Source organism: Magnolia sinica, chromosome 18 (genome assembly GCF_029962835.1).
Source record: "Magnolia sinica isolate HGM2019 chromosome 18, MsV1, whole genome shotgun sequence".
NCBI lineage: Eukaryota > Viridiplantae > Streptophyta > Magnoliopsida > Magnoliales > Magnoliaceae > Magnolia > Magnolia sinica.
Window position 1 is genome coordinate 70,529,502 of NC_080590.1, and position 27,464 is coordinate 70,556,965.

Consider the following 27,464-nt stretch of genomic DNA (forward strand, 5'->3'; position numbering starts at 1 on the left):
CATCTAATCATATTTTCAAAAATTAACGGCACACTATTAATAATTCTAATATATTGATGGCTAGGATTGTCTAGTACGTGTTAATTTTGAAAATTCTTCAATCCATAATAGGAAAAGATTGATGGACAGTCTGGATTGATAAATAATCTGGTCCCATATAATAATATACAGAGACGGCTCTACGATATTCCACTTGTGCCGCTTCTACTGTCCTACTATATCTTTTAAACCAGAAATTGCTCGGAAACTTATATATATATATATATATATATATATATATATATATACACGTTCTCTGTTTTACTCTCACGGAAACTTCTCCACCGGGCGATTGCTATCTTCCTCGACTGAGAAAACCCTAACCCTAGTTTTTGTTTTTTACCCTCTTGCTTTTCTAATCATTCTAGGGCTTCAAATTCCCCCAAGATCCGTTTTCTATTATCAATTTTCGATAAGGTCTTCAGCTTTTATCGACAAGAGACCGTTCTTTCTCATTGGAAGACCGTCTGATCTCATCAAATCCTCTCTTCTATTTTCAAGAGAAGGCCATCTTTCAAAGCAGAGGGAGATTATACACTTGTTGCGAGAATCCTGTGGCAATTGGTGGGGTTTGACCTTCTGAACGGTTCTGTTTTTCTCTTCGTCCTGTCGGGGTTCAAAAAGTATTCGAATTATTGAAGTTTTTGAAAGGAAAGGAAAAAAGAACGCAAGGAGAAAAAAAGAATTGCTTGTACTCAATTATCTAGAATTTTCTGATTTACTTGTTTTCTTTATTTATTTGTAGACAAATACACACAATTTTGTATATTTGTTTCCGAGCAGAGGAAGAGAGAGAGAGAGAGAGAGAGAGAGAGAGAGAGAGAGAGAGAGAGAGAGAGAGAGAGAGAGAATGGGTGCTGTGTACTATAAGTTTAGAAGTGCAAAAGGTTATGACAGTGTAGCTGTGCATGGTCCTTTCATATCAGTTTGGAATCTGAAAGAAAAAATATTCGAAGCAAAGCATTTGGGCAGGGGTACTGATTATGACCTCTTGCTCACCAATGCTCAGACCAATGAAGGTCGGTTCGTTTTCCATTCATTGTTATTGATTGATTAATCTTTGTTGTTCGAATTGGAGGTTATCCGTGCACAAAAGCACAAGCGTGCCACCACACATCCCCTACACATGGCACACATTTGGGAACGTGGCTGTTCGAAAATCAAGGTGGTTTGGTCATTAGGTGGCCACATGTGTATAAAAAGAATGGATTTCAGTCCATATTCTACTTCTTATGCACACGAGTGGACCAGCCTGATTTGTAGGCTCCACATGTGTATGAAAAGAATGGACAGTTGAGAGAACGATATTTAATGGTCTATATTCTACATATGTATGCAGCCATTGCTGATGAGTGGACCAGCCTGATTCATGGGCTGGGGAATGTTCATTGATGGTCCCACCCGATGAATTGGCTCAGTACTTTTAACTTATGTATGGATTCTGCTGATGCTTGGTCTGCAAATAGCATTACTCTTTAGTTAGCATACAGTATGGAATGAAATTGTGTTCATTTCGATGATTATTCTACTATTTTGAGCACTTCTCCAAGAACTCGATCTGAACATTAATTCAAGCAACTAGAGATATAGAACTGGATCTAAAGATTAATACAAGTAATTAGCGATATTGTACAATGATTGTTTTGAACTACCACGGTTTCTGATAGTATACATCTTTCCCTTGCCCAGATCATGGGTAGGTGATGGACCAGAATCTCATCGGATGTTTTAGCTATTGTATCTTCTGAAAAGATAATTTTTGGCTGATGATTGGATAGATGACTGGGGTTGTCCTGTGGGGAAGTTTGTTACAGCATTGCCCATGATAGGCCTGCCTCAATGAAATGTTGGTAATTTGGGATGGGCGTTGTGCATTTCATAATGTGAAATGCTATCATGATGCATGATTCATATGGGCTCTATAAAGAGCATAGTTAAAAAACCTGAAAACACGAATCGACTGAATGTTCAGTTGGGTCAGGTAATCTCGAAGGTTGACTCGATCTGATATTTAATTTATTGTAATTAAAAATATTAGGTATGCCAATGGATATCTTAATAGTTAGAACTAGGAATAAGTAACATAAAATTTAAGTATTTTCATGTTGCTGCCGGTTGGTGTGTTGGTTAAGTGCTTCTCTCCCTTTGGGTGAGGTTTGTGGGTTTGATTCTCACTCTCCCCATCTACTTTTTATTAATAATAGCTCTGTGATTTACTTCAAGTCATTGCGAGTCACCTTGAGTTGACCCACTGCTCTAGTCAATGAGTTTTCCCAATTCAAGATCGAATCATGCCTATAACTGAGTTTCCAAGGAGACTTACCTCGAAATCTCACTGAATTGAGTTTACTTGGCTGAATTTGAGTTGAGTCTGTGAGTTTTAGAACAATGATAAACAGAAGTGCCTATGAAGTGCCATCCCCATCATAGACATCCCAAAGTTTGTGTGATTGGGAGCATTAATTTTGTGCTACCATGAATATGTCCAAACTTGCCCTTCCAATTGAGATTCATTGATTTGGAAGGCTACTACCATAATCTACCTCATTGCCTTCTCAGGTGCAGACACATGGTGTCCACCGAATCAACATGATCACTGTCCACAAGTTCCATGCGTATGTTCAGATGCTTTGGTGTGCGCTTTATGTTAATCAATGAATTGATCATGGCATCATGGTGGCATTCCTCATCTCCATATGCATAGAAGGGGTCAGGATGATCATACTCAGGCTATTTGATCAGAATTAATCAATGAATTGATCATGGCATCATGGTGGCATTCCTTATCTCCATATGCATAGAAGGGGTCAGGATGATCATACTCAGGCTATTTGATCAGAACTTCTTATGATCAAAATGTCAATTGCAATTGGTGATAATCCTAGGTGTCAAAATTTCGCATAGGATTAGATTGCATATTTAAGATTTTATTATTTTCCACAGTTTTGCGCTCACATTGCTAATGGGAGTTGTGTGCTCTCATTGCCGGTCCCAGGCCTGATAGTAGAGGGTTGCATAAAGTTGGCAGCTGGTGTTAAAATTTGGCTTCAACCTTTTCTCATCAATCCTGATGATTAGACATTTCAAAGAGTGGAATGGTGGAACATGATTTGTGTAGTGACCCTAATTAGTTGGGATAAGGATTAGATGATGATCACTGATCACAAATCGTCAGCATCAGCATCTAAGCCTTATCCCAACTAATTGGGGTCAGCTACATGAATCCTGTTCTGCCATTTCACTCTATCAAGGGGCATAACCTCAGTTAGACCATAGGTCATCAAGTCTTTTTCTTACTACCGCCACCACGTCCTTTTGAGCCTCTTCCTGTTGCCCTTTTAAGAGACTTTCAACTTGCACCAACTCCTTCAACTGACACATAATACTTAGATGATGATTGTTTTTCTAGAGTTTATTTGGCTGGTGATATGAGTCATTATTCAGGCATTCTCTATAGTATTTTCATAGAGCCTTTGTGGTATTTCTTGTTTCAGATTATACTGATGAAGGAATGCTGGTACCAAGAAATACATCTGTATTAGTTCGCCGGGTTCCCGGAGCGCCTCGCATGCGCATTGTTGTGGAACGAGAAGAGTAATACATCTCACTCTGAATCTTGATGATTCATTTAGTGTTTTCTTTACATTTATATATATTTCGCTTTCAACCCGTTGGAAATAGTCAATTCTGTTTTGGCCTTTCATTTTCCTGGCTTACATTCTCTGGGTCTTTTTGGTAGTTAAGAGTTTTTATTTCTTGTGTGGAAATTGAGAGCTTCGGTCTGTTTTCTGGTTGCAGGGAGAGTAAGTTAGAAGAAGTTTCACAATCTAATAGTACTGTATGTGTTGCTGATTCATCTGACATGAGATCTCTAAATGTAAGACTCTTTAGTGGACTGGTTGGATAATGTCATTTTAGACACTGATTTTGGAAGAATTCTCTTTAGTGAATGATAAGAAGTGGTAAATCCGAATAATATTTTGTTGCTTTGTTTTACAGCCTGAAGAGTTGGAAGGGTATGATTTTGGAAATGATGCCTTTGCTATTCCAGAGGTGGTACCAGTGCAATCTAGCAATCTGGTGAAAAATTATCAAAGTAAGGCTGAGGAAGATAGGAAGGTGGAAAATGATCAAAGTAGGGCTGAAGAAGATAGGAAGATCAAGGTGTTAGTCGACATGCCTGCTTTGGACATGCAATGGTGAGATATTGCTCCTTCCATGCGTTCTCTGATATGATATGGTGTTTCCATTGCCAACACTTTTTTTTTTTTTTTTTCTTTTCTCTCCTTTTCTCTCAGTTTCACCGTTCTGGATTGATCATACAGGAAAACAAAGGGAACTTTTGGTTTTGAAGGAGGCTTTGGAAGGGTTACGGGTGATAGAATGACGGAGGGCCATGGTTTTGGTATGTTCCATGGAATTTGATGTCTAATTTGTTTGTGTTTATTATTTGCTATAATTCTGTGTGATCATATTGTATTTGTTCCAGTTTTCCTCAATTGCTTTAATTGTTAGTACAAATGTCTTCGGTGTTCTGTATGTGATATAACTCACATTCCTCCAACGCTGTTGAAATGGTGTTATTTTATCTTGTTTAGCATTTTTTCTCGCTATGATAATTAATCCTTGAATCTACAAGGAGAGTTAGAAATCTCTAAAATGAGAATAAAAATAATATTATTGAATGAAGAAAAAGGTATGGCTTACAACGTATCTGTTGTACTTATATAAGCAACAAGGTTCTAGACTCCTAAATCCAACTCAAAATGGAAGTCCCCCGGAATAGTAAACTTGATAAAAGTAGGAAAAGACATCTAAACCTACCTAAACTTGTAAACAAATCTTAGATGACTAAAACAAAGACTTAGGACCACAACGGGACTCAAAATCTTAAAAACAGCAAAAAAACGTAACTTACTAAAAGTAGTAAGTTTCAAACTAAATGCAAATTTGACCCTGAAAATGGCCTTTTTTTTTTCAAGAAATACCTTGGATCCAACCAACTCCGTCAGTTGCCATGTTGTAGGTTGGTCGATAGCTTTCTAACAATACATTGTACATGCAAATCTGCAACCTGTTGCAAAGTTATGGCTGCTGAAAGCTATAGTGCACTTTTAGGCCATTTTGGCCCTAGATCGAGCTTTTTGGTCCGATTTCTTTTGGTCCTGGTCATCATGAAGTCATCTGCAACTTGTTCTACATCAGTTTAGCATATGCTTCTTTTTTTTTTCTTCTTCTTCCCATTTTGAGAATCTCCTTGTAATCTTTTTTCACTTTTCATATGTAAACCTATTGTCGTTGCAGTTCTTTATGGTTCTAACATTTAAAATTTTGCTTGATTGAAGGCTGGAGTGGATCGTTAGAGCGCACGACACCTCCACAAGGGTATATCTGTCACAGATGCAAAGTTCCCGGGCATTTTATTCAGCATTGCCCAACAAATGGCAATCCGAGCTATGACATTAGAGGGTTGAAACATCCAACTGGTTTTCCAAAGTCGATGCTAGTGGAAACTCCAGATGGCTCCTTTGCATTACCAAGTGGAGCTGTTGCTATAAAGCCAAATGAGTAAGTTGATATTCTATCATTTTTATTTTTATTTTTTTTTAAAGCCAGGCTGATATTTCCTCTTTTGAAAGGCATGATGGCTCATATATGACATTTTCAACTTGAAACAGAGCTGCTTTTGTGAAGGAGATTGAGGGGCCTTTAACTCGATATGTCAGAACTATTCCACCAGAATTGCATTGCCCACTCTGTAAAGAAGTAATGAAAGATGCTATCCTAACCGGCAAGTGCTGTTTCAGGAGTTTCTGTGATAAATGTTAGTTTTCTGATCTTTGGAACTGTCTTTTGTAGCAGTAAGTAATAATTCTAATTCTGTATGATATTTGACAGTTTTTTTTTTTTTCTTTTGTATTTTCAATTGAATTTGGCAACTTCATTACCTCCTGCTATGCTAGTTTCCTGTTTGCAACTTCTTAATTGCACATGACTTTGTTTGTTTACACCATATATCAGGAAATTTCATGATTTATCAGTCTAATTTGCTGCAATATTTCCTGATATTTCATGAAGTTTGGTGCAACCAAACAAACCCTAAACCATTTCTGTAAGTTCTGCTTTTAAAATTAAAAGCAAAGAGTTCTTTAAAAAAAAAAAACAAGTAAAAAGAAAGAAAGAAAGAAAAGAAGAAGCAAAGACACTAGTCAATGCAAAAGAACCACCTTTAATTTTATTTTGTCATATAATAAAAACATGTTGGTTTTGTCAGTGCTGGGATCTGACTGCTTGCAAATTATGAATGTCATGCTGAAAATGCTCCACATGTGCCCTCACATGCCAACTTCGCATGGAATCTGAGCTTTGTACTAGGTCGGCCACTCTTTGTGGCAGCCTGCCCAAGATTAGGGTGGCCATCTGTATGAAAACAATTGATGGTTTAATAGAAACTGCCAAAATGTTGATGGTTTAATAGAAACTGCCAAAATGTTTTCGTGCAGCCTCAATTGATGAGTGAATTGGCATTATTTTCGGGTTGATCATATATGTGGTGGGGCACACCTGATTCCTGGATGCCCCAGAGATGGTAATGGAATGGTGGGCTTAACAGAACTTGGTTTTAAGTGGGGAATCCTTACAGAGATGTGTGTGGGCTTAGCAAAACACCGGTTTTAAACGGCATCATGATACACAACGCCAGGATGTATTGTTCTTTACTTTTTGTGGCAGTTATTTATTTGCATTTTTCATTTTTGAGACATGCTACAAATTCTCAGTTATCTATGCATTTTTAATCAGGTATTAGGGACCACATAATCTCAAAATCCATGTGTGCATGTGGGGCCATAAACATCCGTGCGGATAGCCTGATACCTAATAAGACACTTAGGGAGACCATTGATCGTGTCTTAGAGTCAACAACCAGTAGTACTCTAGAAAGTGCTGGAAGCTTATCGCAAGTTCAAGGTTTGCATTTCACTGAAGCATGTCTCCTTCCGTATATCTGATTCAAATAATATTTCCGTCGTGTTAATCCACCTGTTTTCATCAGAGAGCAATTCGCATACTCTTTCTGCCACTGTGAAGAAAGAACACATACCATCCTCCCATAAAGATGGCACTTTGAATAGAAAGAGGCCTGTGCATGAAGAGAAGCTTACTATTGATACTCCCCTTCAGTCCTTGAAGAGAAGTAAGACTGCAACAAATATTGAAAAATCTGAAGTGACATTGGAGCAAGAACCAGCGTCACTGGGTGGAGCTCCTCCGCTGGCCAAAGAGAAAGTCCTGGAGAAGCTGCCTGTTGGTGAGCCAGGTGAATGCTTTGCAAATGTTAAGAAATTCTTTTCGTTTTGGCTTGTGGGATAGTTTTTGGCCCATTTGGGTAAGTAGTGGTCACCTGGGAATTAGGAACATGTTAAGATTAGCCATCATCAGCCAATTTGAAATGAAATGACAAGAAGCTTCTTCTTCTTCTTTTTTTGTCTTTTTTTTTCCCAAGTCAGATGTATATGGTGGTTGTTTCCTGACTTATTTATTTATTTATTCACCACAGGAAAGAAGAAACGGGAAAAAGCATGCAAACCTGCTAATGGTTAGTCTGTCACCTTTCACTTTAAAAAAAAGAAAAAGAAAAAGAAAAAAAAAAGAAGCAATATCCATCCACGACTTCTCGATAAGTGACTGAAACCCATGTATTACAAACTTTGCATGGCTGCCCCTTGAGGGGAATACATGCTGTATATCATTTGAAGTGAATGAATATATGGTAATACATGAGATAAATGATTTCCATTGCAGTGTTAGAACCTTCTTTCTTTCTATAGTTCTCTTCTGAGTTCTTGTGCCACCACGAGTAAGGTGGTACTCGCAATTTCTCCATGTATCAGTATTAGGGTCAACTCCACCACGAATAAGGTGGCACTGGCTATATCTCCATGTATCAGTATTAGGGTTAACTTCAACCATTGATGTACTTCTTTTTGTTCTAACGGTAGTTTATTTGATTATTCTGTCTTGCAGCTGCGGACTTGCAATGGAGAACCTCTCAAAATCATGCGGCCCTAAACCATCTGATTCCATTTGGCCCTTCATCCTACAACCCATATTGGGCCGGCATGCAGTGGGGAGTGAACGAGTATATGGTGCCTTATGCTGATGATATGCAGTGCATGGGCTATGCAGCAGGTCCATTTGGAGAAGGGTATATGTGATGCCATTCATTCATCCTTTTAAGAGGTATGTTGGGTTCTGGGAAATCTTTTCTTGGAAAATTACATTGGCACCTCCATTCTTGAAAAAGAAAAATCAGAACTTTGAAACCCGAAAAGGGTACAGTATAATCTTATGCTTTAGCATGATAATGACCTCAGTGCGAAGATACTGCGTTTACGTTTGTGGCATAACTATGATCATCTGCATGGATTATTTATTTATTTATTTATTTTCTATTTAAAATTTTTGTTCCTGTTTCCATGATCTTGTGACTAGAAAACCAAAATAGTTGAATAATATTATAATTTAGTATATTTATTTTTGCAAGTGCACCCACACGCGAGCGTGCACACACCGAAGGAGGGAGGGATGCAGGGATGAGTGCCAACCTGTCAATTACGTACAACGTTCAAAACTGCTGAAAGGCTCGCCTGATAATGAAGAACATCTGCCGCAAACTCCAAGCCGATCCACTCATCAGGTGGGCCACACCATAGAAATGGACAGCAGCCCATCTGATCCAGAGTACAGTCGTGGCCCACCAAATGAGTGGATCAGGCTTTTTTGTGGTAGCTGGTGATCTTCATGGTGCGCCCAAACTTTGGATCGGTTGGATGTCATACACAATTGACAAGTTGGCTCTTATCCACTAGTTGAATGGTATATGAGAAGTAAGAGGCTCTGCTAGTGCTTCAAAACTTGAACAAGGCCTAAATTCACATGGTCAGTTTGTTTATAACTTGTGTGGATTAAGATGAATTCTCATTGATTTGCCGATATTCCAAGTTCTTGAATTCTGTTGTCGTTCATGGATATAACGTCTTTTAGAAATTCTCTCTCTGCAAGTATTGATGATTGTAGTGGCCTCCGGTGTTGTTGTATCCTGCAGTCGACACAATGATTGCGGCAGCTCGTCTCTTTTGTCCGACAAGGATGTTACTGGCTGTTGAAGGCGACAATGTCGGTGCAGACATTTGTGGAAATTGGATTTGGAGTGAGGATGGGTTTCCATGAAGGCAAAATGGATTGGAATGGTTTCTTGGGCTTGTGACCTACAATGGGGAGTGGTGGGGGGGAAGATATGTAAATAAAAGATGTATTTTCTTTTTTAATTTTGGTTGTTGCCAATGAATTGTATAATGAGCTGTTTATTGTAAACATTTATTGATTATATATGGAAAACATTGGTGCATAAGAGTTGTGAGTTGTTGTCTTCACTCGAATCTTGATAGCATTACATACATATCTGGACATATATCGAATGGAATGTGGGGCTTTTTGAGTTTTGTTGGGGAAAATGCAAAGCATCTCTTTTTAGCTTATATGGATTTTATGTGGAATCAATGTTGATGGGGTGTGCATTTGATAGGGGCTTCACATATGAGGGTGGCTGGGTAGCCCGCCTGAACTTGCGAACCCTATCAGGCTTTGAGCTAGGCTTGGGCCGGTTTTGGGCCTGCATGAATGGCCCAATCAATTTTCGAGTTGGGCTTGGGCTTAAGTCATTTAGTTGAGTGTTGGTTTCATTCCTCTAAAATGTCTATTTCTTTGTGCATGTATAAATGGATGGATGGATCAGGAAAATTCAGTGTTAGTATGGATTTTATCAATTTTAAGGCCAGGCAGGTACGGTGGGGCCCATACCGAACCAGTTTCTTTTATGCTTTCTCTTGGGTTGTGTGCGAAGCCCATTCTGGGATGGGACTTGGGCCTTAAGTGTTGGTCCAGGACTGGGCTCAAGCTTAGCTGGGTCCAAAACCCATCGCATTGCCACCCCTGAAGTGTATGTGATGTGAGATCTGTTAGTTGATTTGGAGGAAAGTAGCAAAGCTCAAAAGGCTCATCTACTTGGTTGATCCGCTCTTTTCTCCCTATTATGAAAAGAACTATTCCCCAGTTTTCCCCATCTACGTTGGTTTATAGATCCAATGCTCATACGGTATCTGATGTAGTGGCACTAAAAAATTGGATATCCAAATGCTCAAACGTTATCTGTGACTTCAGAATGGGGAAACATTTTCGCAACATTGGCTGTGTGAGGAATGTAAGTTGTCTCAGTAGATGGTGGTGGAAAAGTAATCTTAATTTTTATTTTTATTTTTAAACTTTTTGCCACTAGTCTAATTAACAGAGGGGGCATCAGTGTTAGTTAGCCACAAAAGACGTACTTAATATGGCCAAAACTTTTGGTTGGCAGCTTTAACAGGTCATCTTCATTAACCAACTTTTGTTTTATGGATGGTCTCTATATATTAAAGAGATCTCATTTGATTGTCTGAAAATTATCTGAGTCCATTAGTTGCCTTGGTTAATGGTATTTCCTGGCTATTGACACTTGTGTTGGCTTGGTCTGTTTTTTACAAGTGCCATTAGTAATATCATCTACAGCATGTAAGGGGAATTGCACCTCACCTTCTCTTCTTTTTATCCTTGTAGATCAAATTGGGAAATGTGTAGCAATTTCAAAAAGGTTACTTGATCTTGAAATTTACGAGAATAATGAATCTGAGGATCATCTTTCTATGAGTTCAAATGGGTGATAATTATGGCAGTGTTTAGCCATTACCATCACTGGAGATCCAGTGCAGGAAAACAGGGCATTGCCGGGCGCCTTTTTCTCCTCATCTAAGCCAGCGCCAACATATGCAATTATCACCGGCATGTCACGTGGCTGTCGGCGGTGGATGTAAACGAACTCCTTAAAAATTGCATCCGTCGTTTGGGGGTACCATTTGCCGGCGCTAGTTAAAACCAGGCAATAACTAAAGGTTTCACAGGTTACAAAAAAAATAATAATAATAATAACTTAATCATTTCTTATTCTCTCGGCCCGCCCCCCAATTCTCTCTCTCTCTCTCTCTCTCTCTCTCTCTCTCTCTCTCTCTCTCTCTCTCAGAGCCTCCTATGCCCCCCATTCCCTTCCCGCTCTCTTTACATCTCATTCCTCTCATGAATCTCTCAAAATCCTAGCAACCTCTCAATTTCAGTTGATTTCTCAAGTTGGTGGGATGGTGCACAAGTAGGACCCACATCTCAGGTTCAAGGCCATTCGAGAAGCACAAAAGTTACAATAGCTGCTGACATTGATACAATTGATATCTCTAACATGATCAGTTGCAAGGCGTGTGTTGGGGGAAAAATTGACAAGTCGATAAGTCGACTTATGGAATGAACCAACTCTACTGAACCAGCACGGACCTAGTGAAAATTGAGCCTGATAAGGTATCTACATCTAGAAACAGGCCGACCTCCAAGGAGGTCAATACAACTATAAGGATACTCAAAGAACACGGCTACGAGACCATTCGAATGAACCGTGTTCTGACCTAATAGATCGAGTATAGATTGATCATAGAACAATCGATAGGTCGGATAAAGCCCGGTCGTAGATCAACCCCAGATCACCTATTACCTGCCCATAGCTCAACTATAGATTGGCCATTGGACAACCATAAATCGGCCACCACCTGGTTATAGGTCGATGGTGTCCCATAACAAGGTTTGAGGTTCACTAGCGCCCAGATAAAAGGAATGCAGCAACTCAGCCATTGGTCGAGGATGGTGAATGTTGACCTGTCAAGAAAGACAGAATCGCTCATTCTCGAACCGACACCCGCCTAGGAAGGCCGACCTAAATCCGAGCTGGAGATTTAATGAATCCCTGATCATCCCGAGGATCTCTCTCTAGATCTTCCGGGGATAATATCGAATCCTGGTAATCTCGGAAACTGATAATCTCATAAAAATTCTGAATCCGGACAGATCGCCAAGATATCGGGACGAGTCCTCATACAGTCAGACTCTCTACCCTATATATAAAGGTATCCCCAACCTTCAAAGGTACGCAACTTCTAACCCTAGCATTCGACTGTTGTCTCTTTTTTAGAGATCCTACCCTACGAAAAGACCCCATTCCTGACTTAGGCATTAGAGAGTCCCTTGCACCAGCTAGGGTCTCCTTTGTTTCTCTCTTACATCTATGTAAGTATAAAAGGGTCAACCGTAGAGGGTCTGCTGGAAAACTGCATCAACAGTTTGGTGCCTTTTGTGGGAACGACGTTTTAAACCGTTCTAGTTCTACCAGTGAACATCTTAAATTCATCTATGGCCAAGGAAAAGAAGAAAGCACAATCTCCTCCGGTGGCAATTCCAATCACTACTTTTTTTACGTCCACTCGTGCCCCACAATCCGTGAAGCAACTTGAACAACAAGGGAGCCACCAAGGCTTACCACAGCATTAGGCCACCTTGCGTTCGAGCAGGCACGGTCAGCAAAAACATGGGAGGAATGGTTAGCGGACGCCCTCGAAAGGGAGGTCAGAGATATGAGGGCCGACTTAGACTACGTGAAACAAATGCTGGAATAGATGCAGCCCCAACATGTTCAAGGGTCCGACTAGAGGGAAGGATAGTCGAGTTATGTTCGACCTATGACCAACCCTCCTCAACCATCCGTCGCGCAGGCTGTTGCCCCTCAACCAAGCTAACAACATGCCCTTGCCGGACTTGTCCCATCCCATGTTTCTGGGACTGTTCCATTGCCTGCTTTCGACATGCGTCATGAAATAGATCGGAAGAGGCGCAACCGAACCCCAGCCGAAGCTACCATTGACAGCAAAGAACCGTGGAGAACTAAGCTACAAAGTCTACAAAAGCAAATCGCAGACATGAAGCAGACCTATCAAGCCAATACGGCCGCAGTGGAAGAAATTAAATCCCCATTTACGGTCAATATAGTATAGGCACGGCTGCCGGATAGGTTTCGACAGCCCCAAATCATGCCTTTCACAGGAAACACTAACTTAACAGAGCACATGGAGTCTTTCCGGACCTACATGGAACTCCATAATGCCTCTGACGCGATCATGTGCCGAGCCTTCTTACTGACTCTAGCGAATACTGCTCGGCTCTAGTTCAAACAATTGAAGCCGAGGTCCATCAGCTCATTCTCCGAGCTAAGTGAAGCTTTTATGACAAACTTAATTAGCGGGAAGGTGTCCGCTCATCTTCTTCACGTAATCCAGAAAGATGGCTAGCTTCTAAAGGATTATATCAAGCACTTCAACCTGGAAACCCTACAAGTTCATAAGCATTCAGATGAGGTCGCCCTGAATGCTATCCTGAGTGGATTGAGGGACAAACCGTTCCTCTTTTCCTTGGATAAGAATCCTCCCTCCACGATGGCCGAGTTCTTGAATCGATTGCAAAAATACGCTATCGCTGAGGAATCCTGACTCTTATGGGACGCCACTCAAAATCCTCCAGCAAAGGAACAAACGAAGGCAGATCCTAGTCTGACCAATAAGAAGAGAAATGATGACTGATCTCGAGATGACCGCAAGTCGAATAAATGATCCGACAGTAAGTTCAAGACTCACACACCCCTCAACAAAACACTTGAGCAGATCCTAATGGAGATAAAGGAGAAACGTCTCCTCCATTGGCCGAACAAATTGCAAGGTAATCCCGATAGGAGAAAGAATAAATATTGCCAATTTTACCGGGATCATGGTCATAATATGAGTGACTGCTTCGACCTCAAGCAAGAGATCGAGGCACTGATTCGCGATGGTCATCTCAGAGATTATGTTAACAATAAGGGATATCGAATCAAGGCCGCTGAGGAACCGCCGATCAATAATCAGCCGACCGGAAAAATCCAAACCATCTTTGCAGGCCACAGAGGAGGAGGCGACTCGAATAACGCTCGTAAAACACATGCTAGAAGCATCAGTCGTCCTGAGGAGGAAATCCTGCTCCTCGATCAACCTTCCAAAGAGCAAAAGATGGAGAAGTATAATGTAGCCTTCACTGAAGAAGATGCCCAAGGATGACGCGCTGGTAATTGCTTTAACCATCGCCAACCGAAAAGTGTTTTGGATCCTTGTCGACTCAGGATCGTCAGCTGATGTGCTTTTTGTTCAGCATTCGACAAGATGGGAGTTGGTCGGTCTCAACTCTGACCTATCAAAACCTCGTTGATCGGTTTCTTAGGAGGATAGGTCATGTCGGAAGGAGCCATCCAGCTCCCCCTCTCAGCTGGAGAAGGGCATAATCGAACTACTATAATGGTCGACTTCCTCGTGATTGACCAACCATCTGTCTATAATGCCATCCTGGGACGATCGTCGTTGAATCTCCTGCGAGCTGTGGTTAGAGCTGGGCATCGGATTGAGTCGGATCGGATTGGGTCTAACTCGACTCGGTCCGGATTCTACGTGGCCTAACCCGAACTCGATTCGATCCGAGACCGAGTTCGGGTTATCTGACTCGATCCAATCCGATGCACTGCTAGTCTGACCTGAACCGAGTCCGACTCGGTCAGGAGAACCGAATCGGATCGAGTTGGGTACCGTTCGGATCGGAAGAGAGAAGTGGTCGGTTATGTATTGACATCACTCCTCAGCAAATTTTTTGGGTCAAACTATGAGCTATGTGTTATATCCAAACCGTCCATCCATTTGGAGAGCTTGTCTTAAGGCTTGAGCCGCAAAAATAAGATAGATCTAAAGATCAATTGGACCACACTGCAAAAAACAGTGGGGGATTGATCGTTTACCATTGAAACCCTTTTCCAGATCACATAAGTTTCGGATCAATATGAAATTTGTTTTTCCACTTCATCTATGTATTGTTCACGTTATTAATGGATTAGATGGAAAATAAACATTATGGTGGGGCCATGTAACTTTGATCTCATTTAAGCCGTTTCTACAACCGGGAGCTCGAGGCGCGTATGCGCCCGTCATCGTACGACACGTATCTACAGTAGGCTGTCACCTGTGTAGCTTGCGTGTGGTCCAAGTTCCTTGCTGAAGTGACATGATCAAGTTCTGTGGGACCTGCCATGATATGTGTTGTATCCGCACCGTCCATTCATTTGGAGATATCAATTTAGGGCAGGAGCTAAAGAATGAGTCAGATCCAAAGTTCAAATGGACCCCACCACAGAAAACAGTGAAGAGAGTGACGCCCACCATTAAAACCTTACTAAGGTCCACCGTGGTTTTTATTTGAGATCCAACCTGTTCTTAAGTTAACACAGACATTAAAGAAGAGAAAATACAAATATCAGCTTGATCGAAAGCTTTCGTGGTCCTTAGAAGTTTTTAATGGTGGGCGTGACTCTCTCCACAGTTTACTGTGCTCGATATTTGGATTTGATTCATTCTTTGTATAATGCCTAAAATGATCTATCAAGATGGATGGACGGTGTGGATACAAAAAATATGTCATGGTGGGACCCACGTAATTAGGTTACGTCACTTCAGCAGCGAGTCTCGCTACTAAAGCTAATCCGCGTCCGTTACTTTTTGTGCGCGATTAGGCGCGCGCCGCGTGCTTATCTTCGATGGGAGTGATTTAATACTCTGGCTGCGTATGACACTTGATACGTAGCACTTAGAAATAAATATACGTGGCCTGTATAAGCTTAAATTAAACCGACTAAATTTTGAAACCACGCGTTTCCAAAATATTCTTCAAACCCAAATTGGGTTGAACAATCTTGACCTGTGATTTGTGGATACTTGTATTTATAAAATAAGATCATTCCATATTTTTCATTTAACCGTCCATTAAATGCCCAACAATCTAATAGTATGATTACCCGATAAAAGTAAATTTTCGTTGTGGAGACATATAAAATGGGACCTACAATTTGAACGGTTTGATTTGAATTACTTGTATTCTGCGTGTGCAGTCTCTAGGTAATTTCTAAGTGCTTGAGTATCATCCATCACACTCTGCCAGAGTATGAAAGTATTTCTCATCATCGGTTGTACCATTAACCACCCACCTTACGTGGCATGCAGGTAACTGAGAGTGCGGATTAGGTGATGTAGGGGAACAGCTTCGTGGGTGTTTCCTTGACCGTGGGGCCCACCTTAATGTACATGTTATATATCCACGCCGTCCATCAGTTTTTCCAGATCATTTTAGCGCTTGTTCCAAAAAATGATGCAGATCCAAATCTCAAGTGGGCCACACCACAGGAAAACAGTGGTGATTGAAGGTCCACCTTAAAAACTTTCTAGCGCCCACTATAATTTTTATTTGCCATCCAACATGTTGATAAGGTAACACAAACCTGGATGAAGGGAAAAAGACAAATAGCAGCTTGTTCCAAAAATTCTGTCGCTCCCATGAAGTTTTAATGGTGGGAATTCAATCCCTACTGCATGGTCCACCTGAGTTTTTAATCTACCTTAGTTTTCTCAGCATACCTTAAAATAATCTAGAAAAATGGATAGACGGTGTGGATATACAATACATGCATTGATGTGGGCCCCACAGTCAAGATTGTATGCGAGGTTGGAGGAGAGCGTCAGAGACAGGGAAGAGATCGAGCAAGCCATGGCTGAGAAAGAGATTAAGGTCAAGGAGCTGAGGAAATAGGTGGACGGTGTTCGAAAGGATACCGATCTACATAAAGAGGAAGTGGGCAGAGCAGTGCAAATGGTTAAGCAGGAAAATCAAGATTTGAAGAAGAAGAACTAAAGAAGTACCCGCTTCGGATCGGGTCGGATCGGATCCATTTGGATCGGGTTTTTGGATCGGATTGGCCGGTTGGACCACTATCCAAACCCGTCCTAAAAAATATTCGGATCTGGATGGACGGACTCGAACCTGACCGATCCCGACCGTCGGTTTGATTCGGAATGGGTCGGATCTGGTCGGATCGGGTCAGATCTACCGGATCGGGTCCAACATGCCCACCTCTAGCTGTGGTATCGACTTACCATCTGGCAATGAAATTCCCGACCGAGCAAGGGGTCGGGATCGTTAAAGGCGATCAACATGATGCTCGACAGTGTTACACGATGGTGCTGAGAACCCCACGTGAAGCAATGACCATCGAATGTCTGAATTCGTGTAAAGAAACTCAAGAGAGAGGCTAACCTATGGAAGACCTTATTCCGATCTCGCTGGATGAGTCCAATCCATCCAGGACTGTCCAAATTGGGTCGTCTTTAAAATCACCATTGCGTGATAAGATGATAGCCCTCCTTCGACGCTACGCTGCCGTTTTCACATAGTCCCATGAAGATATGCCTAGAATTGACTCTGCCATCATCACGCATTGACTGAACATCGATTCGTCCTCTCAACAGAAGCGATGGGCCCTCGGCCCCGAGATGTATACCGTGATTGAAGAAGAGGTTCGGTTTCATCGAAGATATCTACTACCCAGACTAGGTGGCCAACATCGTACTGGTCAATAAGGCTAACGTGAAGTGGCTGGTCAGTGTAAATTACACAGATCTGAACAAAGCCTTCCCTAAGGATAGCTTCCCTCTTTCTAGAATTGATCAGTTGGTTGACAGTACAACGGATCATGAATTGCTTAGTTTTATGGATGCATATTCAGGATATAATCAAATTGTAATGCATTCTAACGATAAATCTAAGACCACCTTTGTTACTAACAAAGGTCTTTATTGTTACCGTGTGATGCCCTTCGGTTTGAAAAATACAGGGGCGACCTATCAGTGACTGGTCAACAAGATGTTCGCCTGCCAAATTGGTTGGACTATGGAAGTCTATATTGACGACATGCTCATGAAGAGCATCACGGCTATAGATCATGTAGCCGACTTAGAGGAATTGTTCCTCATCCTGTAAAGATACCGAATGAAATCGTCGAGAGCGGCGAGCTACCTGAGGATCGAATGGAAGCGCGGCGAATGAAGGTCACAGCCGCCCGATATACCATACTTAATGGAATACTTTACAAGAAAGGATTCTACCTTCCTTACTTGAGGTGCATCCGACTCGAGGAAGCAGAATACGTCCTACGGGAGATCCACGAAGGAATCCGCAGAAACTACTTCGAGGTACGAGCGTTAGCACACAAGGTCATTCGACAGGGTTATTACTGGCTGACCATTCAGCATGATGCAGGAAAGCTCGTCTAGAGGTGCAATAAATGTCAAAGATTCGCTAGTGTACCTCGACAACCCCCGGAAGAGTTCACCCCAATGGTCGGGCCATGGCCGTTTGCTCAGTGGGGGATCAATAACAGTCCATATGGGAGGGCGTGATAGGACTATGTCAATTTAAAAAATTAAAGAACTAAAAGATTAAATAAATCAGGACTAATCAGAAATCTCAATTGTAATAATATTGAGAAATTGATTCAAATCTTATTCAAAGGGTAACCTTACACCAAAAATAGATGTTTTAGGTAAGAAAACCTGATTTCTTGAACGTAATAAGGATCAAGATCGCAAACTAAAACAAGAGGCAAAGGAAGAAAGCTATCTATTACAAACATTTACCACATGTACATGAAAAGATTACAATCATTCAACACATATACATCACATACATCATTTACCACAAAACACCAAGAGTTATAGTGGTTCGGTGTATACACCAATTGTTCTCAAACAACCATACTTACTCTACTCCCAATAATCACAACCCACGTAATATTGGCTTTTACTAAGAATCAAGGTTTTCTCAGGTTCACCTTAAAACCTATACAGTTGTGTTTTCAAATGGGTTATACAATCAAAACCCCACGCTGAGATTTTCTGGCTATTTCAGTCAAAACCAAACACAGAGATTTTCCGGATATCTCTATAAACCAAAAATGAATAAAGAATACTTATTTTCTTCTGAAGACGCTCTTTGATGTAGCCTGTAGAACCGCTTCGCTTGAGGTAGAAATGTTCAATGTCCAATAAACATAATAAAGGGTTCTAGGTTCTAAATAGATTTTAAATTAACTCAAACTTTAGGTTACTTGTTTGAATTTCTTAGATCTCACAAATTAGAGCATCAACTCTCTTTAAAACATAAGATTCATAAAATAGAGATCAAGGAATTACAAAAATAAAAAGCTATTAAAAAGATCTAAAATTACCGAGCTATAACTTGAAAATGACGAGGACTTTTCTCTCTGAAAGTGAAAGCTTTTTGAGGCCTTTTATGAATGAATTAGAATAAGAAAAGAACTCTATTTATAGATTGAAAATCGGTTCCTTCGACTGGTCTAAGGTCTCCTTCAACTAATCAAAGAATCAACTAAATTTTAAATTTTGGCGCAATCGGATAAAACCGTCCTTCGACTGGTCGAGTAATGCCTTCAACTAGTCGAGTAAAGTCTTCGACTGGTTGAGGGAGCAAAAATTTAGTTGCTGGAGTTCGAGGCGATCTCCCTTTGATTAGTCGAGGATGTGTTCATGACCGGTTGAGGATTTACTAGAAAAATCTGATTTTTGAATTTGAATCTTGGACTGGTTGAAGTATTTCCTAGATTGGTTAAACCAGAGCCTGGACCAGTCGAACTTAGGCTTGAATTAGTCGAATTTAAGCCCAACCAAAGTATAAAAACCCGTGTATGATTAGCATATGAAATGACCTAAGCCTAGGGACTTTTTAGGGTCAGTTATACTTGAAATTATTCGACATTGAAGTATACACCTTGAACTTTCTACTTGAATCTTCTACTTGAAGTAGACTTGTAGTTGTACCTCGATCTTGAACTTGAAGTGAAATAGAACTCAAACTTGAAGTACCATCTTCATGTCTTGCACTTTCCAACTTCATGTGTTGATCTTGAAGGTGAACTTTCCATCACATGAGTGGGTCACACTATAAGCTGTTTTGTCCCATCAAAATTTGACAAATAAGGGTGCTTTATACATCACAACACTTACAATCTCCCCCTTTGTCAAATTCGTGACAAAACATACTTAGAAAACAAAATATAAAAACTTCATTCTTTCTCTTAATATGAGCACAACATCTACTCCTCCTCAATCTGAGCTCTAAGCTTGGACTTGTGTAGTGTAGAATACCTGTATTAACATATATATATATATATATATATATATATATATATATATATATATATATATATTTCTAAACATACAATCCACACAATCCAATAGCACATTTGATCTAATCATAACCATAACATAAATTCCTCATATCATCTCTCATACCATACCATAAATTTCATTAATCTGTCTCCCTTTTTGTCACAACTTGACAAAGGAAGTTAGAATGATAATCATAAATAGATAAATGAAAGATAATAGAAAAAATATGATTAAGAGGAAATCGTGAGAGTAGAAATAGGATTTAGAAAGCATAAAGAAAGTATCATCCAAGAAACCATAAGACATACAAACCAAGTATAAGTTAAAGTTATATAGTCCCAACATAAAATAAAATCAAAGTCAAACTAGTCAGAACCAGAGGAAGAAGGAGGTGGGATGGACGGGTCAATCTGATGAAGTCCCTTAGTAATGCGATGAAAATATTTTTGCATATACTTCATTGACGACTTGTGACTTTTCGTCAGATTGTCCTGTGACACTTTTAATTCACCCACCTTCTCCTCTAAAGAACGAAGATGATCATCAAAATGAGATGGTTGAAAGTCAGGATCCGCCTCATCATCGGTTTCTAATTCATCAAAGATGTCATCCATAGTCGTGTCTGCAAGCAAGGTGTCTTCTTCTTCTTCAACATCTTCCTCATCTCGCTGACCTGGCTGATACTCCAAGTTCATCTTTGTAAGTGCTATAGTTTATATCCCTGTAAGTTGTCAAATTTGTGGTGACAAAATCTCTGTTATGTTTTATATAACCTGTTTAAGTGAAGCTCTCTCAAGGATCAACATTCATGACTTCATGAACAAACTAAGCTCACATCAAGCAAAGCTCTCAAGTACAAGACTCAGGATCTTAAATGAAAGAACTGATCACAAGACAAGACTCTTGAATGCAAGAACTGCTCACAAGACTCAAGCTGAAAAGAAAAAGAAAGTACAAGGCAAGACTCAAGCTGAACTCAAGACTCAAGTTGAAAGTCAAGCTGAACTCAAGACTCAAGTTGAAACTCAAGCCACTTTTATGATTGAGCTACTTCAGGTTTAGTCTACATCAAGACTTCAAGGCTCATTCTTCATGGTCTCTTGTTTCAATGTCCATACTTCTTGATTGAGGTTTGTTTGACCATAGGATGACCTTAGAAAGTAGGTCATTTCGGATACATAAGTCGAATGTTATTTTACATGTGATTGGTCTGTTCTTCGATTTTGTTGGTTCTCGACTAGTCCTAGACTTGCTTGACCATCTAAGAAAATCCTCGACGATCGTAAGTTTGTTACAAATTCGGATAAAATCATTTAGCCTTGACTAGTCACGGAATGCATTCGACCGTCGTAGGAAGATGTTTCGCATCTTCGACCCGATCGTAGAATCTACGACTCGAAGTCGAGCGAACCTTCAGGTTCTTCGACCGTCGAAGGAAACCTACGACCGGTCGTAGGTGACCTACGACCAATCGTAGGAGACCTTCGACCACTCGTAGAACGGTCGAGCATATCCCGGATTTTTCAAATATTTATTAATTCGACTAGTCGAAGAGCACTCTAGACGATCGAAGACCTGATCTTCTCATCTATAAATAGAGCACGAATCTCGGAAGAAATCATCGATTTAATTATAGTATTCAAGCCAATCTTCATCGAACTTCGGAGATTATTTGCTCCATCTAAGCTAAGTGTGCTTATTTAATATCTTCTTTCCTTAGCTTTATTTTAATTGATTTTGTTTCGTATATTCCAATCTGATTTGAAAAGAGGAATTGTTATTCCCTTTCTTTGGAATCAAAATCAATTAAGGCAAGCCTGTTTGGTTTAATTTAAAATCAATTAGAACTAGAACCATTGAAAACGAGTACTTGACAATGAACTTGGACATTCAATCATCTACTTTGATTTGGTTCTACCGGGCTGCTACAACGAAGAAGATATTCGGGTATTTTACATCTAGTAAATACCTGTATATTATTATGGTTTCTTTCAAGATTTGCCAAAAAAATCTTGTTATATTGGTTATCTGAGGAGAGCCAGGAAAACTCAGAAGAGGGGTTTTTTTAATTGTTTAAGCCCACATACAAAGACACAATTGTAAGGGTTTTGGGTGAACCTGGGAAAACCTCTCTTTAGTGAACGCTAATATCGCCTGTGTGAGGATATTAGGAGTGGAGGAGCTTTTTGTGTGGGTGTTGTATAACGGTTGGTGAACAAACAGGCGAACCACTATAAACCCTTGTGTTGTGGTTGATTGTTTTACTCTTCTAATTTTTATTCTTTTTGTGGGATGTATGTATGGTGGTGAATGTTGTAATTATTTCAAGCTTTGTGAGAATGTTGTAATAGCTTAGAATTTACTTTCTGCTATTCCTTTATAAGCTTGATTTTCAATTTCTTTTGAAAGTTGTTCCAGCAAGGTTGCCCTGCCATTTTTATGGTGTATGGCTGTCCCTAGAACAATACATCTTTAATTACAAGTTATTTCATTTCAGTTTATATTTAATTCTGTATTCCTCTTCGATTTGAGACTTGATACAAAGACCTTTCTAGAAATAAGGTTGTCCTACCATAAACTCTGTTTTTGGTGTAAGGTTGTCCTTAGAATAACGTTTGTATCAACCTCTCAAGATCTGAATTTTGAGGTTGTTTTACTTTCCTGCATTGTTATTTAATTTGGCTATCATTTTCTTTATTATTCCGTCTTCTTCTTCTTCAACAACTTCCTCATCTCGCTGACCTGGCAGATACTCCAAGTTCATCTTGTTGATGTTGGAGTTATTAATGGAAGAACTACTATCGGTGCCTCAGCATGAGGAATGACCACATTGCAATGAATGGCAAGGATAGTCATAAGATAGGCAAAAGGAATAGAGCCATGGCCAGGATGGAGACGAAATTATATCATGATATAACAAATCAAAGAAGGAAGACATATGGGAATGCCATACACAACAAAATGAAGAATACGACACATAAAGGAGGTAAGCTTAGCCTTATTCCCATACCAAGGATAGACATTAGAGATAAAAATGTGGTGAAGAACTCTATACTTGGGCAACATTTGATTGGCACGGAGGGCATTACTCGAACTCCATTCAGCATTAAACCGACACAATTTGTGGGTAATTGTTCTCCGTTTAGATTCAGTCATTCTCTCAGCTAATGTAGGTATTGGAATACCTTCATCATTAACAGTTATGTCCAATAGACCTGAGATAAGATGTCTATCTATAGGGAATGTCCCTTCTCTAAAATTGATAGAGAATGTTAGGTCATCTAGGGACGCTTCACCTATAGACACATACATTACTTGTGTAATCGAGTGGTATGCCGGTCCGCTCCAATTTAAAATGTTTTCCCAACCAACAGAGGTAAGGATAGGAAGAAGCTGAAATAGAGCTAAATGATTTACATTAATCATTCTTTTTATTATGACTTCTCTATTGTGAAGATCCCTAACATACTCCGAGTCTTCTTTGGGGGCCCGTAGGGTTCTAACCCTAAGTGGAGTTGCCCTAGAGGATGAACCACAAGTCACTTTCCTCTTAGTTCGATGTTCCATATAATGATTGCAATAGAGAAAATAAAAAATAGAAGATGGGTTTAAAAGGAATCAGATTTTATATCAAAAACCCACTAAGAAAGGAATAGAAATCTCAAAACGACAACAAAATGAAGCTTAAGATGCATACAAGAACCCAAATCTAAAAGGAAATTGAAAAAGATGCACTTACAATGACTCTATGGAGATGGGTTTGATGAGTCGAGAGAGAGCTTGTTGAGGAAGATGAAGAAAATGAAGAAAAAAGTGATTTTTTCCTTTTTAGAGAAGTCCACCCGTGCTCCTCGACCGGTCGAGTACATGCTCGACCGGTCGTGCCACACTAAATTTTCAAAAATTTTCAAATTATTATTATTATTATTTTTACATAATAAAAAGTCTGATCAATGCCCAAGTTACAACTTAGGCTTAGTCTAAAGTAAAAAAAAATGATCTACTTAGCTCAAGAATCTGAAATTCAAGACAAAAGTATTTTCATTGATAAAGGCCCAAAGGGCATGATTACATCAATAATATCCCAGAAAAATACATGTACACCGACCTACAAAAGGCACGAGCGAGCAACGCTTGAAGTGCTTGAAGCTTAAAAAGGCATGAGCGAGCAACGCTTACAGTGCTTGAAACTTAAAAAGGCACGGGCAAGGTGCGCTTGAAGTGCCTAAAGCTAAAAAAGGAAAGGTAGAGCAAGGCGAAGGAAATACTGCTCTTCAAAAGCCGAGCATCAGGCCTCAGAAGGTTGCTCGGGAGTCACCTCAGGAGCCGCTTCATCACCCGACCCACCGAAGCTTGACTCTGGCTCATCAAAAGCAGAGAGATCAAGCTCTGGTAAGGTCTGCTTCATCGCCTTCACACACTTAGCATAACCTTGGCGGAAGAGGTTATCCCTCTTGTCCAAAAATGCCGGAGACGTTTCGAACTTACGGACAACCTCCTTCTGAGCCATGGAGATCACAGCCTTGGTCTCCTTCCTCAGCTTCTCCAGCTTCGCCTCAGAGTCTCAACAAGCCGAGCATGACACTCATCATGCAAGCCCTTGTCTTCCTCCAGCCATGCAACTACCTCGGCCTTTTCAACGAAAGACGCCTTGAGAGTAATCTTCGTAGCTTGCAGCTCGGCTTTAGACTGAACCACCCATTGCTCGGCCACCTTCGCCCAAGTCCTCTTCTGAGCAAACTCAATGCGTGCCCTCATTACGCACGGGGTGAACTACAAAAAAAAGAGAGTGAGGACAAGCAACCAAAACGAAATGGAATACAAATCAGCTTCGGATGAAGTGCTCACTGCAAGAAGGGTCGTCGACATGTGCCTGAGAAGCGTATCCATGGGAGAGTCGAACAAACCGGTGTACTCCCCTTTAGCTGTATAATGGTGTACCCATGGAAGGATCTCCTCCACCACATGGTGAAGGGTTCCTTGCCTCTCTTCTGCCTCCACCCTCCCCGAGGGTTGCGCCTCAGTGGGAAGCTTAGGAGCCCCTTGGATCTTGGCAGGAGCGATGCCTTCTCGAACATCTGTTCTTGCCACTCCAGAAGGGATCTCCCCCTCTGTGCCCTCTCCCTCGACCTCGTAGACGACCAGGCAAGAGGGGTCGACCTTCCCTTTGAACTTGGAGGAAGTCTTCTGCTTCTTCCTCTTTGGCGTCACCGACTCATCTCGAGGGGGCGCACGAACCTTTGAGGGAGGACGGATGAATGGCCAAGCTTCAGGCATCTCTACATCAACGAATAAGGACGAGATACCAGGAAGATTATCAAAAATTCCTAAGTCATAAATCTTGGCTAAAGACCTTACCAAAGTTCTTACCGATAAGAGCGTAGTCCAAGCCCGTTTGGAGGAGTAGCTCAGGCTGAAGGAGTACTCTCTAAGATCTCTCCCTTTCCTCGAGCGCCTGCAAATCACGGATCCGAGCTAATGATCTGCTGCTAAGCAGAGGAGGATGCTTGGGTGTGGCTATATTAAAAGACAAAGGCAACAAAGGTCAGATGCTAGTGAAAACTGATCAACTAAAGGACAACTACTACAATAGAAATACTGACCTGGGTCAAAGAAAACTCAGGGGATAAGGGGAGTCGACTTTGGCTCGGCTATCTCCTAGCACCCAAAGGCCCAGAACCATTTGCCTCTCCAATTTTTATTAGAGGATGGAGGGTCGGTTATTAGGGCCCCACCAGCATTCTGCCAAGCGGAGAAGTAGTACCAGTCGGGCTGGAGTTTGTTTGGTTTTAACTGTTCTAGGTGAAGGAACTCGTCCATAGTTAGCTTGGGCTGGTTTAGCTCGACCCATAGGACTGCACAACTAGACAAAGCCCTCCACCCATTCGGGATCATCTGTCCCGGGGCTAAGCCAAGGCGAGCTAGTAAACTCTTGACTATTCCCTGCAGAGGAAGCCGCAGGCCGCACTGAAGCGCGACCTGGAAGATCGCGGTGGTCCCCTCTGGAGGTCGGTCTGGAAGCTCGTTCGGTGAAGGAAGCCAGAGGACCAAAAAGTCGGGGACATGATATTTGAGCTTGATCCGGACCAACTCTTCCTCAGACAAGGTCGAGGGCACCTGCCCCCTTGGGCCCTCTTCATCATTGGGTTCCTCTGGATCAACCTCTTCAAAGGGGTCACGCCCAGGGACTACTAGGCCCCCAACTAGGGATGTGCTTGATCCCTTAGGCGTGGGCGCTATCCTCTGCAATGGGGACAAATTCAACTCCTTAGCCATGGGCACTAGCCTCTGCATAGGAGACTGCTCCAACACTCGCGACGCCAATGACCGAAAGTTGGATTCTGCTATCATCACCAGCGACAACAGTAGGTTCAACATTACCCTAAGGCGAGAACTCGCCCCACTATTGTCGCTAGAGGCCCCTTATCTCGAGCTCAATAAGCTAGACATGGTGTTTGTGAGTAAAGCTACTCAGAAATGGAAAAATGACAAGAGGAGGGAGAGATGGAAGCTCACTAGAGAAGGAAATGGGAAAGTCGTTGGCTTGACTATAGAAGAAATTGACGCCAGAAATTGCCCAGAGAATAACAAGGGAGTGAAAGGGGGAGTAAGATGAAATGTAAATGGAAAGGCCCTAAGGGTTAGAGCTTCCCTTATATAAAGATGCCACGTGGCATTCATTAAGGGCGCCCATCAATGCAATTCCATACGTTGTCCCCTCGACTACCTTGACTCGACGCGTAGCGCAACCCCATGCATCGCTCGACCCCAATATCGAGTACAACACCACGTGTCACGGTTTCATTGGTCCACCATCGAAAAGACGTCTTGACGCCCCAAGTGACCTCGAGCCATGAAACGACACATCATGATTACAGACTGACAATGCTTCGACTACCATGCTAGCCACCATACCTGTCATTAATGACAATGCGACATGACCTAGTCCATACATAACCCGAACTAGTTACGGCCAAACCTACTTTCCGAACCTCTAAGTTTGGTTCAAAAAGTAAGGGGGGCTCACTGTCGGGGGAAAAATTGACAAGTCGGTAAGTCGACTTATGGAATAAACCAACTTTACTGAACCAGCACAGACCTAGTGAAAGTCAATCTTGATAAGGCATTTATGTCTAGAAACAGGCCGACCTCTAAGGAGGTCGATACAACTGTAAGGACACTCAAAGAACATGGCTATGAGACCATTCGAATGAACTGTGTTCTGACCTAATAGATCGAGTATAAATCGATCATAGAATGGTTAATAGGTCAGATAAAGCCCAACCATAGATCAACCCCAGATCACCTCTTACCTGGCCATAGCTCAGCTATAGATCAACCATTGGACAACCATAGATCGGCCACCACCCGGTTATA

The 27,464-nt window shown here is 41.2% G+C and overlaps 1 protein-coding gene across 3 annotated transcripts; it reads left to right on the forward strand.

Moving 5' to 3' along the window:
- Positions 1-311: 311 nt before the first annotated feature.
- On the forward strand, positions 312-9,460 carry LOC131232515 (E3 ubiquitin ligase PQT3-like). Of its 3 annotated transcripts, none has more exons than XM_058228798.1 (12): positions 312-1,058; positions 3,534-3,633; positions 3,838-3,916; positions 4,039-4,238; positions 4,365-4,444; positions 5,385-5,607; positions 5,718-5,863; positions 6,841-7,008; positions 7,094-7,357; positions 7,598-7,636; positions 8,065-8,280; positions 9,146-9,460. In XM_058228798.1, the coding sequence occupies exons 1-11, from the start codon at positions 890-892 to the stop codon at positions 8,253-8,255; spliced, it is 1,659 nt and encodes a 552-aa protein (XP_058084781.1). In that variant the 5' UTR covers positions 312-889; the 3' UTR covers positions 8,256-8,280; positions 9,146-9,460. The 3 variants fall into 3 exon arrangements, with proteins under 3 accessions (XP_058084781.1, XP_058084782.1, XP_058084783.1); XM_058228799.1 differs by having other exon boundaries at positions 4,365-4,438; XM_058228800.1 differs by lacking the exon at positions 7,598-7,636.
- The last annotated feature ends 18,004 nt before the right edge of the window (positions 9,461-27,464 follow it).